Source organism: Vidua macroura, chromosome 15, assembly GCF_024509145.1.
Source record: "Vidua macroura isolate BioBank_ID:100142 chromosome 15, ASM2450914v1, whole genome shotgun sequence".
NCBI classification, from domain to species: Eukaryota; Metazoa; Chordata; class Aves; order Passeriformes; family Viduidae; genus Vidua; species Vidua macroura.
Window position 1 is genome coordinate 2570211 of NC_071585.1, and position 20156 is coordinate 2590366.

The 20156-nt window shown below is 62.6% G+C and overlaps 1 protein-coding gene across 3 annotated transcripts in view; it reads right to left on the reverse strand.

Annotated features, from left to right (window-relative positions):
• PCDH1 (protocadherin 1) overlaps nt 1-18524 on the reverse strand; it is a 55489-nt gene extending 36965 nt beyond the window's left edge. For 2 of the 3 annotated variants that reach the window (XM_053991333.1, XM_053991335.1), the window contains exons 1-3: nt 17167-17500; nt 10339-11153; nt 6616-8808 (exon numbers count right to left, since the gene is read on the reverse strand). In XM_053991333.1, the coding sequence (XP_053847308.1) occupies nt 6616-8808; nt 10339-11153; nt 17167-17230 (3072 nt within the window). In that variant the 5' untranslated portion in view covers nt 17231-17500. Of the gene's footprint in view, nt 1-6615; nt 8809-10338; nt 11154-17166; nt 17501-18447 lie in introns of those variants that run through there. The other variant, XM_053991334.1, reaches the window with a different exon arrangement.
• Nucleotides 18525-20156: the final 1632 nt, after the last annotated feature.

Here is a 20156-nt window from a genome sequence, read left to right on the forward strand (position 1 = left end):
CCCAGGGAGAGAGGTGGGGATTCGCTGCCCTCCCCACAGGACGGCTCCCAGCTTTGATGGAGCGTGCCAGGATCCCCGTGCCATGTGCAGATAGGAGATCAGAGCGGGTGTTTTGCAAGCCAGGAGGAGCTCAGAAGGATGTTTACGTCCCAGGAAAGGGGCATCTTCAGGGATCTCCGGCCAGGACCCACAAGGCCTGGCTGTGAGTGCCAGAAGGATGGAAACAACGAGGTGGTGGAGCTTTCTCCTGCTCTCCTGGCAGGTCACAACCCACGCTCCCACCACAAACCCACCCACGCTTCCCTGTGAGCAGCTGAAGGGCTGAGGCAGTAAACAGCTTCCACCACACAAGGCATTGATGCAAAACAACCAGGGGTGTTTTTAAGGGATCTGGGGGAGTTGTTTTCTTTCTGGTCCTCTGCCTGACCTCCTCTTCCTCTCGAGAGGGTTGGGTTGGGAATCACACTCGGAAAAGAAACATTTACTATAGGTAGGATATGGAAAGCAGGTCCTCAAGGGTGCAGAGACCTCCAGAAAAGTTCAGAAAATCAGAGAATAAAATCATGGTATGCTTTGAGTTGGAAGGAACCTTAAAGCCCATCCCATCCCACCCCCTGCCATGGCAGGGACACCTTCCACCATTCCAGGCTGCTCCAAACCTTGTCCAACCCGGCCTTGGGCACTTCCAGGGATCATGGGGCAGCCACAGCTTCTCTGGGCACCCTGTGCCAGGGCCTCCCAACCTCCCAGAGAACAATCCTTCTCAATATCCCATCTAAATCTCTCCTCTTTTAGTTTAAAAGAATTGCCCTTGTCCTATCGCTCTCTGCCTGTGTAAAATCTCTCCATCTTTTTTGTAGCTCTCCTTGAAGTACAGAAAGGGTCAGGACAAAAGACAAGGTCAGTGAAGGACCTGTTGGGGGGAAGCTGAGTGAGGCTGAGTCGCAGGTCTGACTCCAGAGATGAAGCCAAGGCTGAGCTTCTCCCAGGCTGGACTGGGGGATGCTGCAGCCACAGTCAGAGGTGACAAGAAAGGGGGCACCAAGATGGCAGGGGTGACCTCCTCACCCTGTTCAACCCTCCTGTCCCTCAGCTGGGCTGTCTGTGCTTTCTGGGGTGCTGAAGGTTCAGGGCACTGCAGGAAGAGCCTCTTTTGGAATAATCCCCGCTGACCATCTTGGTTTCTGCCAGGAGCAGAGCTGGGCTGTGCAACGGCAGCACAGCCTGCCCTGGGGATGGGCCGTGCCCAGGGCTCCTGGCAGGTGCTCTCACAGGACAGGGGTGTGTGGGGATGAGGGTGGAGGGGCAGGAAGGTGATTTGGGCCTGGCACAGGGCTCACATTCCAAAGGATGTGCCAACCAGTGGGATATTTGCCAGGGCACCACAGGGGCTGAGTGTCCAACACCCCACGAGCCACAAAGGGGCTTTTTGGGATCTGCCCTGGCACAGCCCCACACAGGGGGATTCACTCTGGGGGTCCCGGCTGGCCACCAGAGCACAGCAGCCACCCCTTTGCTGCTGTCCCACAGCTCCCAGGGCCGGCCTCCCCAGCCCTGACACAATTCCAGCCACTCTGTGCCCTTTGCTCCAGGCATTCCTTAGCCCTTGTTCCCTTCACAACACCCTCCCTGGCCTGTCCTACATCCTGCACCCTCTCATTACTCCAACCTCCTTCCATCCCATCCCATCCCATCCCATCCCATCCCAGAACATCCCAGCTCTGTCCTCACCCGGGAACACCCCACCCTCCACCCCCTCCAGCCGCATCCCACCCTCTGTGCTTCACCCCATCCACACCTCTGGGTGCTCCGTGGGCTGAGGGGCCACCGAGTGCCTGGGGACACGCAGGGACCACGGGGACACACAGGGACCACGGGGACACACCCTGTCACAGCCCCAGTTCTGCCCCAGGATTTGGGTGTTGGGTGAAGCAGCCTGCAGGGCTGGGCCCCGCTCCAGGGAACAGCACTGCAGCTGAGAGCCCGGCCGAGCGGGCAGAGCAGTGCTGGGAATATCAATCAGGGAGGCTTGGAGAGGGCGGCTGCACACACAGCCAGGGCTTTCATCCCCCAGGATCCACAGCTCGGCCGGCAGAGCCAGCCAGGGGCTCAGCCCTGTGCTGGGAGGGCTCAGCATCCCTCTGTACCGGGGCCAGCACGGTCAGGAGAGACTGGAGAAAGCCAGGGCGAAGGGAGAGATCAGGAGAGAGGGTGGAGAGGAGCAGACACAGTTGTGAAAGAAGCAGGAAGATTTGGGGAGGGGAAAGGAGGAGTTCCCTAGATCCAAGCTAGGAAAGGCCAACGCTGGCTCCAAGGGCATCAGGCAGGGGAGAGGCTGAGGCAGTGAGGAGGGAGAGGAAGAGGAGGGGAGGGAGGAATGAGAAGCAGGGAGGAATGGCAAGAGGGGAACTGGGCAGTGCTGTCACCCAGCCCCATGTGGGGAGTCCCAGGCAGGGAGCGCAGGCTGGGGGAGCCTTCAAGGGAGAAAGGACGAGGTCCCCAGCACTAGTGGGGCCAGGGGCTGCCAGGCAGGAGAGAGCCGATGACCTCCCTGGTGTGTTAGGGACGGTAAGTGCCACTGTCTCCTTGCAGACACTGCCTACAGAGATGTCACCTGGCCAAGGCTGCCCACCCTCTGTCACTGTGTCCACCCCACTGCTGCCCTCCACACAGCCCAGCCTGTGCACAGCCCTGTGCCCCTCTCCCTGGGACTGTGCACCCCCTGTGCCACCTGCTGCCACAGCCCAGGCTGCACGGTCCCCCCTGCCACCTCTTTGGGGACAGGAGTTGTACCCTGCCCTGTGCCACCTTCCTCCTGGGGGAGACTCCGGCTGCAGCCCCTGCATCCCCTACCCCTGACACACAGCTGTGCACGTGTCCCTGCCCCTCCTTGTCACCGAGACCGCGCTCCCCTCTGTGCCACCTCCACAGGGTGCTGGCAGTGACCATCCCGCTGTCACCTGCCACGTGGGGGGCGCAGGGTGTCACCCCACTGTCACCTGCCCCCGCAGCACAGCCTGTGCACACCACAGGCTGCTCATCCAGCCTGTACCAGGGGTTGCTCTTCTCCCGTGGCTGAAGCTCCTCATTTTGAGGTCCCAAATGCCCCAGGGTGCTCTCGCTCCCTGCCATCAACCCAAGTCCCCAGCACAGACACACCAGGGGCCACTGCACCTTCCTGCCTTGCCCATGGTGCCCTCAGCATCCTCACCAATGCTCCAGCACGGTGCACTGCCCACTCCCCACCTGTCCTGTGCTCCCCCAGCTCCCCCAGACACCCCAGTGATGCTCACAAGCTGCTGTGCTTTGACACAGCCACTCTTCCCAGCAGATCCAGGGATCTGCAGCCCCTCAACAACACTTCCCTCATTCGATCTCAGCCAGGCAGAGCCAAATCTGACCCAAGCCCCATCGATCCCAGCAGGAGGAGCTGATTCATAGTGTGGAGCAACTGCTCCCAGCACAGTGTCTCTCTGAAACTGGGGGAAAGCAGGGCAGGTCCTCCATGAACCCTCAGCTCCATCTGCAGCTCCTTGCTGGATCCATTTATCAGCTCATTCCACGTGAATGACCTTGAGAAAACCCACTGATCCAGGACAGTGGGAGACTTTCCCAGACATCTGCCAGCACCTAAACCTGCAATTTATGGATACTCTGAGCTAAATTCTCAAACAAGACGATTTCATTTCTGTCCATTACAGCTACAATATTCCTCTCCTCCCCTCCCGCAGAGAGTAATTAATGCTGCACCGCGCTCCGAGCCCGCGGGCAGGTGCAGGAACCTCTGCTGAGCTCACTCAAGTTCACACCACTCCAGCTGCCTTCCCGGGTGGTGGGGTGCTGTAAAGACACAGGGCAGCTCTTGGGAAAGGATGTAGAATATCTCCTCCCGGTAAAAAAGGATGGAGCCTGGGAGCCAGGCAGAAGAAAGAGCCGCTCCCCACACCAGCGCCTGGAGTTCTAACCCCTGGTTCATCAAAGAGCTGCTGAGGACGAGGAAGGAAGGGAAACTTCTCTCAGAAAGTTCCCAAAGGGAAGCAGATAGCAGGGCTGAGCCAAGCCCCCAGACTGCCCGGCCCAGCCCTGCGGGGAGCAGTTACTGAGGTGGTTGCTGGTGTCTCCTTTCCTCCTCTGCAGCCATCACATCTCCCTGCGGGTCCCAGCCCTGCCTGCCCAGGAGGCCCAGACACTTCCTGGATGGTTCAAGATAAAACCTTATGCTGTTAGCAAAACAAACGAGGAGGCTGTGAGAGCCAAGGCTGGCACAGGGCTCAAACCACCGAAGCCAGAACCACTGGTTTCCCCGGCTGATCTAATCTCTCCCAGCGCCACAGCTCCTCGGCCCCAGCAGCCTGGTGAGGCCACTGGAGGCCCTGGGGAAGAGGTGAACTGGTGTGACGGAGCAGGGATGGGTGCCCCAGTTTGGAAGAAAAGCCAGAAGAAACAGGAACGGGTGGGCAGGGAGGGGGGTCCCTGAGATGGGATAGTGGGATGGTGGGAGAGGGGTGTTGGACTGTTCCTGCCTACCAAGGTCCATCTTTACTCCAAACAGCTGGAGACAAGACCCTGAGCAAGGTCCATGACATTGGCATCAGCCCCGTCCAACCCACCACGAGATCCCATAGAGGGCAGAGCCATCTGCATGGGGAGCAAGACCACCCGGCTCCAGCAAGCCTTCCTGAGAGGATCTCTCCTTCCCGTCACCTGCCAGGGTGGGGGAGCGCCGGGATCTGGGCGCTGCTGACATGCCAAGGCTCCATCTGCAACCGCGTGCGCCCTCATTGCAGCACTGCGGCGGGTGGGAGCCGGCGGCTGCCAGCCCGCGCCGGCGGGATTTGGGTCAGGCTAGCCAGGCACAGGGATCTGCTCCACCACGCTCTGGCTGTGGGACGTGGGTGTGGCTCAAGAGGATGTGGAGATCAACCAGGAGAAGCTTTGAGGGAGGATGCTGGTGTGAAATGAAATTAAATGAAAGCTGGGCGGGCTGGGTCGTGGCTCAGACTGCATCCACATCCACACGTGTGTGTGTGTGTGTGTGTGTGTTGGGAACCCTGTCCTGGAGGGACGTCTTCAGAGGGCCAGGTAGTGACTGGACATGGGACATGTCAACCTGGGGATGAAGGGTCAGCACCATGAGGCCTCTGGACTGACCACGCTGGGCTGTGAGAGGTGGAGGGTTTGTGGAGATGGCCGGCCCACATGAGCATCACTTCTGGCCTCCACAGGGCCTGAGTGCTCCAGTGGCCAAGGACATGGAAAATATGCCTGGGAAATTGCTGGGAGAGCCTTTCCAGGGGCAGCAGGGAAAATAAGGCACAATCGGTCAAAAATAGAAAACTTTATTGAAGTCAAATCCAACAGGGCAGCTGAGCTCAGCCCCACAGCAGGAGCCCAGCCTGCCGCTCACTGGGGTACAAAGAAGGGGGCAGGGGTCTCATGGGGCACAGGGGGTACAGCACGGGGGGGAGTGGGTGGTCCTCACCCATGGGGCCCCAGGAAGAAGACAAAGCCACAGGCACTCGCTCCCCCTCTCCCTCCCTGACTGGTTAAGGACAGAAGTGCCAAAGCAGAAACATGGCGCAAGCTCCTAAGTGGCCAGACAGCCCGAGAAAGAGGGTCCTGCAAGCTCCACACTCAGCCCACGACCTTGTGGCTCAGCTCCAAGCTCCAGTGCACACCAGCGAGCAGCCAAGACCTGCCTCCGCCCTGCCCCGCACGCAGAGAACCCCCCGGCAACACCAAGAGCAGTGACCCGACCGCAGCAGAGACCTCAGTGCCCCTCTCCCCCGGCCCCCAGCACAGCCCCAGCCCGGCCACACGGACGGGCCATTCCCGTGCCACCAGGATCTGCAGATCCTCTCCCGCAGAGCCACAGCTCCAGCCCCGGTGCTTGTGGTAAGGGAAGCCCGGATTTCACCGTGCCGGCTGTGGCAGAGGGCCCGAGCCTGGGGGAAGCCAGAGCCTGAGCCTGGGAAAAAGGCAGATCTTTGCTCCTCCACCCAGCCCCACCTGCCCGGGCAGCCGCAGCGGGCGCAGAGCTCCCTTTGAGGCGCCCTGGCGCAGGGATGGTGGCAGGCTCAGCCGCACCAGCAGAGCCGGGCTGGCAACAGTGAGGCCAGAGCCTTCCCAACTGCTCCCCGGAGCAGGGCAGGGCTGGAACCCGGCTGTGGCAGGAGCAGGACCAGTCCCTCCTCCCCATGAGCCAGCCCAAGCGGAGGGAGGGATGGGAGGGTGGGCATCGCCCTCCTTGGTGCTCTTAGAGTGGTCCCCAAAGGGGACGCAGGTGGGTGGCATTCCCTGCCCCGAGCCCCACATGCAGAGCCACACACATGCAGCGCCCTTTGCATCACCATCACCCGGGCAGCGCCACCAGGACCCAGCCCCGGGCGCTCTGACAAGGGCTCAGACAGGTTTTGGCCTCCCTCACACCGTCCCCATCTCCTCCCTGCACCATGCCCAGGCTCTGTGGCTCGGCTCCGGGGTAGTCCAGCACCAGCCCCCTGGGCCACGCATGCAGGGCTGGGGGCCAGTCCACGCTCACTCCCACACCTCTGTCCAGATGGCTCCCCGGTGCAGCGGGGGCGCCGCCGCCGGCCTCAGGATGAGCTCTCCTACCTGCTTGTTGGTGTATTTCTGGGGGTTGGTGCGGTAGCTGTAGTCCGAGTACTGCTCGGAGCCCGTCGAGTTGTTGTCCCCGGTGCCAACAAAGGTGTTGGTGGCCGGCAGGTCCTGCACCACTTGGTGCTTCTTGGAGGCAGAGGGTGACTGAGGCTGCAGCTGGATGGAGGGCAGCGGCGAGTTGGAGCGGTAGTGGCGGCCCAGGTCCGGGCTGCCCGGAGGGTAGTTCAGGGGCAGGTGGATCCGGGGGCTGTCACTGACGGAGTCGTTCATGAGGTTGAACTTGAGCGATTTCTGCAGCCCCGTCTCCTCCTCATCCTCTGTGGGCTTGGGTGGCTTGGGAGACTTGCTCTTCTTCACCTTGTTCTTACTCTTCCCGCTCTTGCTGGCCTGCTTGGGTGCATACAGGTCCTTGGTCTCCTTCTTGCCCGCCTGGTAGCCGCTCTTGGCCTCGCGCTGCCGGCAGTAGCGCACCAGGACCACCAGCACGATGACCAGGGTGACAGCCACAATGCCAGCGATGACCCCGAAGAGGATGTTGCTCCGCTGCTTGCTGCGCTCGTACTCAGGGTCGCCAGCGATGTCGATGTCCAGCGGGGTGTCCAGGCTGTGCCCCACCAGCGTGTCCAGCAGCGTGCGGTTGGCCAGCGTCTCGTTGACGTAGAAGTGCACCAGAGCCGTGCCGTGCCGCGAGGGCTTGCCCTTGTCGTTGACGCGCACGACCAGGCGGTGCAGGCCGTGGTGCTTGCGCAGGATCTCCTTCTCCAGAGTGATATCTCCGCTCTGCGGGGAGATCTGGAAGAGCTCGAAGGGGTTTCCTCCTGTGATGCTGTAGATCAGCTCGGCGTTGATGCCTGAGTCGATGTCCTCCGCCTTGACCTTGCTCACCTGCTGGCCGGGGCTGGTGTGGGGTAGGATGTGCTTGTAGGTGGCGTTGGAAGGGGAAGTGATGAAGGGGGCATTGTCATTCTCATCCAAGACATTGATGGTCACCCCCACATAGGCAGACCTGGGGGGATCCCCACCGTCCACCGCCTTGAGTCGGAAGGTGTAGGTGCTCTGCTGCTCCCGGTCGAAAGAGATGCTGGAGAGGATGGTGCCAGTGCCATTTTGGATGACAAAATCCCCGTTGTCTTGTTCCACCGACAGCTGGATCCGGGCATTTTCTCCTTTGTCAGCATCAATGACTGTCACCATGCCCACGGGGCTGAGGGGCGGCATGTTCTCCATCACTGAGAAGTTGTAGCCGCTCAGCATGAACTTGGGGTCGTTGTCATTCCTGTCCATGACGTTGATGGCCACAGACGCTGTGCCCTGCTTGCTGGGGCTGCCCTTATCTTCCGCCACCACCAAGAACTCGTAGCGTTCCTGCTGCTCTCGGTCCAGCACCGCCTTCACCCGGATCTCCCCGGAGTCAGGGTCAATGGTGAAGGAGCCCTTGGAGGAGGGATCTGTCACCAGGGAATAAACCAGCTTGGCGTTGGAGCCGCTGTCAGCGTCAGTGGCACTCACCTCCATGACCAGCTCGTCGGGCTCGTTGTTCTCAGGGAAGGCCACCTCAGTGAAGCTCTGGCTGAAGACAGGGGCGTTGTCATTGACATCCATCACCTGCACCTTCAAGGAGTTGGTGCTGGAGAGGGGCGGGTTCCCCGAGTCCACGGCCACGATCTCAATCGTGTACTCCTTCACCGACTCGTAGTCCAGTGGCGTGGTGGTCTGCAGGAAGTATTTCTTCTTGCTGTCACTCCCTGTCTCACTGGCCTGGCGCAGCTGGAATGGGACGTCACCGGCCACCACACAGGTCACCACGGCATTTTCACCCTCATCTCGGTCGGACACCTGCACCAGAGCTACTGCTGTCTCTACTGGCACGTCCTCCGAGATGTTGGCCATGCCATCCTGGTGGGTGACCAACCCTATGCCCCGGATCTCTATGGAGGGTGCGTTATCATTCATGTCCTTGATGGTGACCACCACCTGCGTGCGGGCGCTCTTTGGGTTCGCGCCCTTGTCCTTGGCCACAACGGAGAACTTGAGGGTGCCGATGTCCTCGCGGTCGATGGGGCCCTGCACGGTGATGAGCCCCGTGGCGCGGTCCAGGCGCAGCAGCCGCCGCACCATGTCCGAGGCCTGGTGGAAGGAGTAGTCGATCTCGGCATTGGCGCCCTGGTCTGAATCGTTGGCTTTCACCTGGGGGACAGAGGGACAATCGATGAGCAGGACAAGGGCACGGCAGAGCGAGCCCCTCCGCAAACCGCCACAGCCTTCCCTGAGGACAGCCGGGGGAAAAACCAGGATTTCCTCTTCTGGGGCCAGGGATTGTGGGGCAAAGAGCCTGGGACCGGCAGAGCAGCTGGGAGCCACCCTCGGGCACGGAGGCTCTGCCTCGCTCTTCCGGAGAAACCGGCTGGGCTGGTTGGCTGCGCTCCCCTCCCAGCCGGCTCCTGCACACAAGGAATCCTCCGGAACCATGGAACCGTGCCGCTGAGACCCAGCCAGCAGCAGGGAGGGATAGCTCCAGCTGTGCCCCCAAGGAGGGGCTGGAGCATCTGCCTGGCTCAGGTGAGGGCGAGGAGGGAGGCAATGATGTGCGGAGCTGCAGCAGCTCCGTCGTGGCATCCAGGGATGCAGCCACGCAGGGATTGGGGCTGTCTGAGCCCTGCACAGCACCGTCTATCCCTGCCCACCCGCCAGGAGCCCTGCATCCCCATAAACCTGCCTCTACGCCTATTATTTGCTTTCTAAAGAAGATGAGGTTTGTCTAACATTTGCCTCCCTAATCGGCTCTCTGAGCAGCCTCTTCTCTGCACCATTTGCTGCTCCACCGTTATCTTGCTCAGCAGATTTGGATGGAGAACGAAAGTTGTTAAATGTAAATTCCACCTTTTACCTCCACTCACAAAACAGGCGGAAGTCATTTTCCCCCTGAAAGATAAAAGCTGAGCAATGGCAGCAGCGGCATCTCAGCCCATTCTCCTCCCGGCCATGCAGCTCCCTTATCTGCTTCCAACTTCCATTCTCTTAACAGTGAAAAATGAATTCTTAAAAAATTCACATCAGAATTAGCAGGCAGATGAGAGCTGGCCACGCTCCGCTTATTAAGATGGCAGCTGCAGATAAACAGATGTCGACTACTATCATCTCAATGCCCCCTCCAAGCCAAATCCACCAAGATCCAGACTCCTGGGCTCTCCAGGCCAGTTTGCAGCGCTGCCCGAGACGAGGCAGAGCCCCTGCTCCCTGCAGACAGCAGGGCACCTCCGGAGCCATGGCCAGCCCCGCGCACGGGCAGCAGGGATGCTCCCTGTCCCCACCTCCTGAGTTTCCATGGAGCGGCCAAGGGAATGCAACTTATGAAAGGGTCTGTGTCTTGTCTGCGGGCAGCACTGAGACCGCGCTGGCCCCATGCCAGGTTCCCGGTGGCCCTCAGGTCCCAGCCCTCCCAGTGGAACCCTGCTCCCTGCAGCTCTGCTGCTGCCCCTCAGCCGTGTCCTGCAGCCCCACTCCAGCTGTGCCTTCCTGTGCATCCTCCCCAACCTTGCTAGAGCAGATGTGATATCCCAGGGACCTGCCTGCCCGCTGGCCCTGGGCGACACTGTGGGCTCCTTCATCAAGCCCTCCCTCCTCACTGGAGGAACCACGGCCATGTCAATGATCCTGGGTTGTCCCTGCAACCAGGCAGGAGGGGAAACGGTGAGGAGAAGAACCCTGCACACTCACCTGGAGGACGGAGTGCCCCACAGGGCTGTTTTCGGAGAGCTCTGCCTCATACAGTGCCTTCTCGAACTTGGGTGCATTGTCGTTCATGTCCAGGATGGTGATGCGGAGCAGGGCACTGCTCGCCCGAGGGGGGTTCCCCCCATCCTGCACCTTGATGGTCAGATCGTAAGAGTCCCACTGCTCCCGGTCCAGGTTCCCCATGACGATCAGCTGAGGCTGCTTCTCATCCTGGTCCTCGGCCACCTGCAGCCCAAAGAGCTCCTGCGCCTCTGGACCAGCCATCAGCTCGTAGGAGGCAACGCCGTTGGGGCCCGAGTCCCGGTCCATGGCCAGGGGGATGGGGAAGAGCGTCCCGACATTGGTGTTTTCAGGGATGGAGAGGGTGAGGACAGGTGAGGCGAAGTTGGGGGTGTTGTCATTGATATCGAGCACCTCGATCTGCCCCTCGAGCAGGCGTGGGCTGCTGTTGGCGTTCAGGTTAGTGATGGACACCTCGAACTCCAGGAAGCAGGGCTCTCCGGGCAGGAGGTGCTGGCATTCCCGCAGGCTCTCCCGGTCGATGGAGGTCTCTGTGGTGTAGATGTCCCCAGTCTTGCCATCCACACGGAGGTACGGGGTCCCCACTTCCAGCTTGTAGAGGTGCCCCATGTCCGGTAAGCCGTAGTCAGAGGCCAGGCTCCCTATGAGGCTGTTGGGGGGTTGTTCCTCCTGCACTTTGTAGATCGCACGTGTCCCCGAGGCCAGGGCAGGGAGCTGGCAGAGGAGCCACAGGCCCAGGCAGGATGCCAGCGGGTTCATCCTGCGCTGCAGGGGAGCTGGAGGAGACACAGACACCGGAGGTTAGCGACCAGCCCACTTCCCTGGCTTACCCCACTGCGCCATGTGGGACCGCACATGGTCCTGGCACGGCTCCCGAAGGAAGGGGCTGCTGGGGCTGGCTCCTGGAAGCCTCCAGTGCCCTGAAGGACCCGTCCCAGCTTGCAAAGGTCCTGCAACGCCCTGCTGGAGTGAGTAACCCTGTCATTGAAACCTCAGCCCCGTCACTTGCAGGAAGCCACTCCTGCCACTGTCCACCCTCTTCGTCACCACACCAACTGTAATTAGACCCAACGAGGCACACTAACAGGGTGAACTGTAGGCAGCCTGCTGCCAACAACCCGATGGGAGCCGGCCAGACTCCGAGACAGCGTCTCACCACCCAAACACAGAAGCATTGTGTGCCACCAGTGCAGGGCCACTGCCTGCCACACATGGCAGGGACACACGGGCACTGCATACAGCTGCCAGCACTGCAGAAACCGGAGCACCAAATGGAGAGTTCTGCCTGCTCTGGGGGATGTGGGACTGACACCCATCCAGCACTGAGGGGATGTGGGACTGACACTCATCCAGCACTGAGGGGATGTGGGGCTGTCACCTACCCAGCACTGCAGGGACCTGGGACATTGAAAAGATACAGAACTGACACCCACCCAGGGACACAGGGCACTGCAGGGATGCAGGGCTGCCACCCATGCAGGGATGGAAGGCCATGGATCGCTGCAGGGATGCAGGGCTGCCATGCACCCTGCACTGCAGGGACACGGGGCACTGCCAGCATACAGCTCCCTCCCATCCATCACTGCCTGCACTGCAGGAAGAGCAGCAGCTGTCACTTCGGGGACACAGGCCACTGCAGGAATGCAGGACTGCCGCCCATCCTGCCGCCCATCCAGCACTGCAGGAAGACGAGGCGCTCCAGGGATGCCGCCCAACCAGCACTGCAGGGCTGCAGGGCACTGCAGGGCCATGGGGTGCTGCGGAGATGCAGGGCTGCCACCCCTCCAGCACTGCAGGGCCGCAGGGCACCGCTGTGGCAGGAACAGAGCAGCACTGCCCTTGCTGCACTGCCAGCACAGTGGCACTGCCAGCCTCGCACTGCCAGGTACAGAGGCACCACCCACCCGGCACTGCAGGGATGCAGGGGCCCTGAGCGCCATCCCTCCTGCACTGCCCGTGGAGCACTGCCACCCCCGGTGCCCGGGCAGTCAGAGGGACACCGGGTCCCTGCCCAAGCTGTGCTGCAGTGCAGGAACCCCCGGGCAGCCCCCAGCAGTGCCCAGCCCCGGCGCACTGCAATGGCAGCACAGCATCCCCCTCGCTGCACAGTCACTAGGCAACCCCACACCCTGCGCCAGCAGCTCCTGTTCCCTTCCTCACTGCAGACACACTGTTCCTTCCCATTCCCTCCCACTCCAGTCTGGGACATGGCACGCACTGGGTGCCCACCCCGTGCCAGTGCCCATCCTGCTGCTGCAGTGGCGGTGCCGGGAGCGCTGCCCCCCTGCATTGCAGAGACACCCCTGCGCTGCTGCACCCCTGCACTGCTGCCCCCACCACTGGCACCTCTTCCCTGTGCCCACACTCTGCCCAGGCCGTGCCAGGCATACCGCCAGCCCCACAGCCTGTCCCTCCTGTGCCAAGCCACATGCTCTGCCACCAAGCCCCTGTCTGGTGCTGTGCTTGGCCACCAGCTTTCCCATTCCCTGGTTTCTGTTCTGGGAACACATTTTCCTCCTCCAGGGTCCAGGAGCTTCTGCTGAGCCGTGAGCATAAAGGGGTTCAACGCAGCTCACTGGCACCCAAAAACCCAGGGATTGGGTGCCCTAAAATTAACAGCCACAAAGGCTGCCAAGGCCCACAGCATCACCCTGCTCTCACCGCTCCCATCGCTCCCTCTCTCCATACTCTGCATCCAAGGACAAGCAAACGCCCCATGGGCAAGCGCTCCATCACCATCCCCCTCCGTGGAATGGCAGCACTTGCCACACTGCAAGTGCCCAGTTCCTGGTTAGCCTGGCATGGTACGGGTCATCAGCAAGTGGAACACCCTGCACTGTCCTCCTTGGTCCTTCCCACAGGCGAACAGCTCCGGGTCCCTCCACCCCTCTGCTTCGCCATGGACATGGGGACATGGACGAGATGAGCTCTGCCTCTGCAGTGCAAATACATCTCCATGCCTGGAGAGGAGACTGTGGCCCTGAAGCCAAGCTTGCCTCTGCTCCCTTGTCCTGCCACTTCCTTTGTGCAGAGCAGAGCCATCCCCAGCTGGCTGAGGCCATGCAGAGCTGCCCACATGAGCGCTGGGATGTGTGACTCCAGGAGGAAGGGATGAGGAGAGAGAGCAGGACATCTTCCATCCCTGGACCAGGCTGAGGATGGAGGAGGTCAGGAGCCAAGCAGAAACAGAACAGATTTTTGCATCAGCACGGGCAGTGTGTGCACACACGTGTGTGTGTCTGTGCTGGGTGTGCACTGTGAGCGTTCCAGAGGTGTGCACCTGCCCGGAGCACAGCCGTGCATCCATAGGTAAAGTCACACACGTCACACCTGTGCCCTAGCAGGGTGTGCAGCTGTGTCACACGGGGCAAGGAGCACATCCCTGCCCGCCCCGGGCCCGTGCCCCAGTGTGAGCTCGCACTCCTGCACGTGTGTGCGCCCCACACAACGCGTGTGCCCGCGTGTGCGCATGCCCCTGGCACCGCCGCCTGTGGATGTGTGTGATGTCACCTGTGCGGGGGCACTGGCACCTGGGTCACACCCGTGTCTGCCACCCCCCGGGTGCGCTCACACCAGATCCCCCTCATCCAGCTGCCTCCATGGGGTGAACCTGCCCCGAGGTCCAACAGGCCTGCGCTGCCGCTGGGGATGGCCGTGAGTGAGGACAGGGAGATGGGCAGCTCCAGCTGTTGGGAAAGGGCTCCTGGAGGATGCCAGGGCTGGGAGAGGCACCGTGCCCACGGCTGGGCTGTTTGCACTGGGCTGTTTGCACTGGGCTGTTTGCACTGGGCTGGGCCTGGCTGTTGGTGACGTAGCCACGTCCTGACTAAGCCCTGGTGCGAGGTGAAAGATCGCCAGGAAAGGGGAAAGTCTCAAGGCAGTGCTGATGCCTCACATGGCTGAGGGAGCTGGGAGGGAGGGCCCAGCAGCTGGAAATGCCAGGAGCCCTGTGCCAGCCTGGAGGAGGAAGGGTGTCACCCAAAGGTGCCCAGCACCCAGGATTTCTGCTCCAAAACCAGGGCTGGAATCTGAGCCCAAGCCCCATTCTGCAGCTGAAGGAAGGCACCCTGCAGAGCAGGGAGGTGCAAGGAGAGGGCCTGAGAGCCTGAGGGGCACTGCTGGAAGGCACGAGGGGCCCTGGGCTCAGCAGGATAAGGAATCAGCAGGGTCAGGAATCCTGCTCAGCACCCAGGGGTGAGAATGACACGGCGCAGATGTGAGAGCCCATAGCTGGGCATGAGGAGGAGGAGGAGGAGGAGGAGGAGGAGGAGGAGGAGGAGGAGGAAGCCTCCACAAGCACGTCTGTGCAGGAGATACAGGCTTCCCAGGGGCCAGTCCAAGGCACCAGGCTATTTTCCCATGGGATCTAAGGACCATCCCACACTTTCTTCTCTGGTGCCAGGCACCTTTTTCCAACCTGCTGGCAAAGCACAGAGCACTTAAAAATAAAAGCCCCTCCCAAAACAACTATTCCTCCGCACACACAATTCTCCCTACGGGGAGTGTGTGAGAGAGACTGAACCACATGAGAGAGGCGTTAGTCACGCTGCTTAATGCATGACTGGGAAGCTCTCGGAGGACAGTGGCATGCAAAATCCGACAGAATTCAGCCATCCCCACCAAAAAAAAAAACAAGCCTTAATGAGAGAGAGGTTATAAAGCGCCGCGAATTTAAGCAACTGCTTGAACAAGCCTGTGCTCCCTGTGATTCCCACAGCCTGCTGGCCCCATTCCACGGGAGGCAGCACCGCTTCGGGAATGGGCACGAAAGTCCAGCCTCTCCTCGCTCCCAGCGGCTGATTGCGTGGCTCGGAGCCACGGCTTACAAGTCTCTCCAAACCCTGCACTGAGCACACAAGTGCTAATCCCCCCTTCGTGCTCCCCCCAGCCCTGCTCCGACACCCGGAGCTGGAGCGACATCCCAGCAAGCAGCAAACAGCTCATCCCAGCTCCACGCGGAGATCAGGGGTCGTGTTAGCCGAGAAAACAGTCCCTGATGGTCAGTCCTGCGCCTAAGGCACGCATGGGCTGAATCCTGGGTATTCCGTAGCACGTCCTAGGATTTGCTCCAGCTCCGGCTGCCACTGCGGCTGCTCGGCGTTTCTGCAGGCTGGGCCCGAGCGCCGGGAGCCAGAGCACCCCGCGAGGAGGAACCCCACTGACCTGGCAACAGCGTCACCCCAAAATCATCCCTGAGGAGCTGAGCAGTGATGAAAAGCCGGCAAAGCCCAGGGCCCTCCCTCCTCTTGCTGCCTTCTCCACATCCCTTCCAAGTCTGGCAGCCAGCGAGGCAGAGACCTGTCAGAGCCTCCCTGGAGCGGCACCCCCATCCTCCCAGCCGTGGGTCCCCCATAGCCACTCCGGGCTCCTGTTCCCTCCCTCCCAGCTGGAGAGGGGCCCTGGGGGAAGTCAAAAATGTCGCGAGCCTGAAACACCCCGGCAGGGCCGCTGGGAGCCGGGCACAGCGGGAGCGGCTCTGCTCCGGGGATGCAGCCGGGAGGGTTGGGGGGACCTTGGGGAAGGGGGACAGGGTCCCCCCCGGCCTCGCAGCGCTCCGCGGGAGCCGCTGCTGCCGGCTGCGGCGGCTTGGAGGGAGGATGGAGGCCGGGCACCGCTGCCGGCCGCCGCGGCCGAGGCTCCCCGGTCCCCGCGGCGCTGCCCAGGCTGAGGCTCCGGCTGCCGCTGGCTCCGGCTGCGGACACGGAGGGGAGCGGAGCCCCCGCTCCCCCAGGCGGCTCCGCCAGCCCCGCGCACACGCACAGAGACACGCGCATACACACGGACACACGCACGCAGACACCCGTGACAAAACCACGGGAGCCGCTCTGCCGGCACCGGCTTCGCGCTCAGCCTCGCGTACCGGGAAACAGGGATCCTCCGCGGCGCAGGCACGCACAGCCCGCTGACACACTCGGAACCCGCTGACACACTCGGAGCCGGCTGACACACTCGGAGCCCGCTGACACACTCGGAGCCCGCTGACACACTCGGAGCCGGCTGACACACTCGGAGCCCGCTGACACACTCGGAGCCCGCTGACACACTCGGAACCCGCTGACACACTCGGAGCCGGCTGACACACTCGGAGCCCGCTGACACACTCGGAGCCCGCTGACACACTCACCCGCACGCACACCCGGTCACACACACACAGCTCCGCACACAGACACGCGCACCCCACTCGCGTCCCCGCACCCCGGTGTCACACGCACCCCACGCGGACACCCCGCCACGGCCCCCGGCGTGCGCCCCCGCCAACCCCTCGCTCCCCGCTCCGGCTCACGCACAGCCCCGCTCCCAGCCGGCTCCCGGCTCACCCGCAACTTCTGCGGCTCCCACGCAGCCGCGCACCCCGCGGGCGCACACACCCGGGGCTGGACGAGCGACACACACCCAGGGCCACCCCCACGCGGAAAAATAAACACCCCGAAACAGGCGCGCACCCCCCGCAACAGCCGCCCTCCCGCAACCACCGCCCGCCCTGCGCTGCGCCGCGCTGTGCGGGGCTGGCCGCGCTCCGCGCCGCGCCGCACAACAAGTGGCAGCGCCGGGCGGGACCGGGGACAAGCGGGAGCCGCCCCGCTGGCCGCGGAGCCCCGCACAGCCCGGCGCGGAGCGGAGCGGAGGGATGCGGGATGCTCGGGAGCGGGATGCTCGCCAGCGCCGCTCCCGCCGCCGCCCGGCCCCGCGCTCCCGCACAGAGCCGAGCTCCGGCGCGGGGCATCCCGCACCCCTCCCGCGGCTCTGCCTGGCTGCGGGCCGGGGTCCCGGCCCCGCCGCAGCTCTTACTTGGATGGTGCCGGCGCTGCGCTCCGTGCCGAGCCCCTGCGCGCTGGTCCCGCGGCGTCTCCATCGCCTCCTTCCCGCCGGGACCGCGCTCCCCCCACCCCCCCGGCTCCTCTCGAGCGTTATCCACGGATGAAAACCAAATGGAAAAAAATACTGAAAAAAAATTAAAAAAAAAAAAAGAAAAAAAAAAGAAAAAAGGAAAAAAAAAGGGGGGGAGGGGGGAAAATATATAAATGTCCCGCGGGAACCGCCCCCCTCCCCGGGCCGGGGCTGCGGCTCCTCCGGCGGAGCGGCGGCTCAGGCTGGAGGCAGCCCCGGTGGGCAGCTCGGTCCGTGCCCGCCTCCGTCCCTCGGTGTGTGTGAGGATGTGCAGGGGAAGCGCAGCGCAGGCACGGCCCCTTCCCCCCCCCCCCGCCCGCCGCTGCCTCCGCCTCTCGCCGCCACCACCATGGGAGGTGGAGCTCCGGCTCCTTATCAGATCCCGAGCCCGGCCGGGCTGCCGGGACGAGCGGGCAGCGGCTGCCGGGCACAGCCGCCCGGCTCCGGGCTGCCGGCACCGCACCCAGCGCCGTGCCCGTGGAGAACGGGGGTCCCCGCGGCCCCCCGGGCCCCCTCACCACGGGGACCCCCACCGCTCCGCGCCCGCACACGTGCGGCTCGGGTGTCCCTTCTCGCTCCCCTCTCGGTGCTCTTAATCATTAATTGGATCATTTATTCTTCCAGCCGGCGCTTCACAGCCCCACAACGCCGCTGCACAGGGCCAGGGACCCGGGCCAGCGCAGCCGGGAGGGTCCCTCCGTGGGACCGAGCTCAGCGGGGGCTGCGCCCACCCCTCCCCGGCCCCCCAGCCCAGCAGGGCTGCGGGCAGGGCCGCAGAGCTCCCCTGCTGGCTGCGGTGGTGGGGCTGGAGTGGCCGCTGTGCCCTGCCGTCACACCTGGGTGAATCACGGCTTTATTTAGTGCGGGGTGTCGGGGCGCAGCAGGCACGGAGCACCTGCGACTCCCAAAAGCACCCGCGAGCTCCCTGCGCCCTTGCGATGTTTTCACAAGCTGTTCTCCCTCAGCTGGCTCCTCACCCCGGCCCCTCGGCTGGCCAAGCGAAGTCCCCGGAGGCCTGGGGACCGCGTGTTCCAGGGCTGCCCCTTCCCTTGCTGCCTCCGCCGCCTCCGCGCTCCTGCAAGGAGCGGCCGCGCTCTCTGCCAGCAGCTAGAGCTGCAGCCCGGCCTGCCAAAACCCTCAGCACCCTCCGAGGGTCGCGCAGCCCGTGGCGCTGCCCCTCACCCGCCTTCCGGGCCGGTTGCGGCGCGGATTTCTCGCCAGGATGCTGGAAAGTCCTTCCCGCTCCGCCGCAGCGAGGATGGGAGCGCGTCTCCCCGCTGAGCTACGCCAACCTGTTGCGCAGCGCCCTTCGCTGCACACATGCTCAGCTCGGCTGCATGACTGCACCATCTAGAGGCTGCGCCTGCCTGCTCGGAGCAGCTCGGCTCTATCTCACACTCTAAATCACCCTGTTTTCCCCCCAAAATTGCCGGGCTTTTCTCCCAAATCTCCCTGCTTTTCCCCGGCAACAAAGCAGGTTCAGGCCGTGGCAGGGCTGCGTCCCACTAGACAGGAAAAGGGGGCTGGCGAGTCATCCCTCAGGATGGAAAGCCCAGCTCTCCTCCCAGACTTTCTGCTCCTCCAGAGATGTCGGCTCCTCCGCGTCTGTGTGCAAGGCTTTTTTTCCGAGTGTCAATTCACATGAAGCCAATTTAGCAGAAGATGTGAATTGAGAAGCCAGGGAAGGTCACAGCCCACCTTTGGGGCAGGGAGAGGAGCTGTGGGGTTTGTCAGGCTGTGCCCTGCTGATCCAGCGTGAGCTGGGCAGGGAGAGGGAGTGAAATTCTCCGGAGACAAGGGGAGATTTGATGGATCAGTAACTGGCAGCCCTCCTTGGAGGGACGGAGAGCTGGAGCAAAGGGAGAAACCGAGAGTGACCCCGTGGATCCAAGGCTGCTCGTGGAGCAGGGACAGCAAACTTTAGAGATTGCTGGGGACCAAAGGTTTGCATTTCACAAGAGTCACGGGGCAGCCAAGGAGTCGATGGGCAGTGGCACAGGGAGTGCCGGGGAGCTGGGCACGTACGTGGATCACTGGGTGCCGCTGATTTGTGGGACACCCGTGACTGTCACCTCAGCATCTGCTCAGACATGTTTCTGAGGGACAGGTCCAGGCTCTAGGAATGCAGGGGAAAAGTGTCCTGGCATCAGGAACCACCTCTGTGCAGCCCAGGGGAGCAACCTGGCAGAGCAGTGCCAGCAGCACCCGTGGCCTGGGGAGCTGGGGGGACACCATGCCCAGGCCCCTGCTGGTTTGGCATCCCAGGGCTGCCTCATCCGTCTCTGCCTTCCTCCTCCACCCCACTGCCTTTGAAAGCCTCTCCCACAGTGCTCCTTGCCCTCTGACAAACAGGAAGCTCACCATTCCCTGTACTTCCTTCTCCTGGGAGTTATTGTAGAATCCCAGAATGGTTTGGGTTGGAAAGGAGCTCAAGGACCATCTCATTCCACCCTTGTCTGGCAGGGACACGTTTCACTATCCCATGGTGCTCCAAGCCCCGTCCAAACCTGCCCTAAACACTTCCAGGGATGAAGCATCCACAGCTTCTCTGGGCAACCTGTGTCTCACCACCCTAACAGGGAAGAATTCCATCCTGTACACGTACCAGCTCCAGATGAGTCACCCATCCTCACCTTGTCTTCACCATTCCCAGAAAGCAGAGCCAGTCTGAGCAACAAGAAGCCCTCAGGCAGCAGCTCTGTCTGCAGAGTTATTCCATGAGCCCCTCCAGGGCTGGCAGTGCCACCGCCCCCGGAGCTGCTGCTGGAGGCTCTGGCTTGCCCCGAGCTCCAGGTCCCCCGTGCTGGGCTGCTCCAGGTACCCCGTGCTGGGCCGCCCTGGCATCACACAGAGGCAGCTGCTTCGTGGTGCCGGTGGGGCCTTGTCAGAAG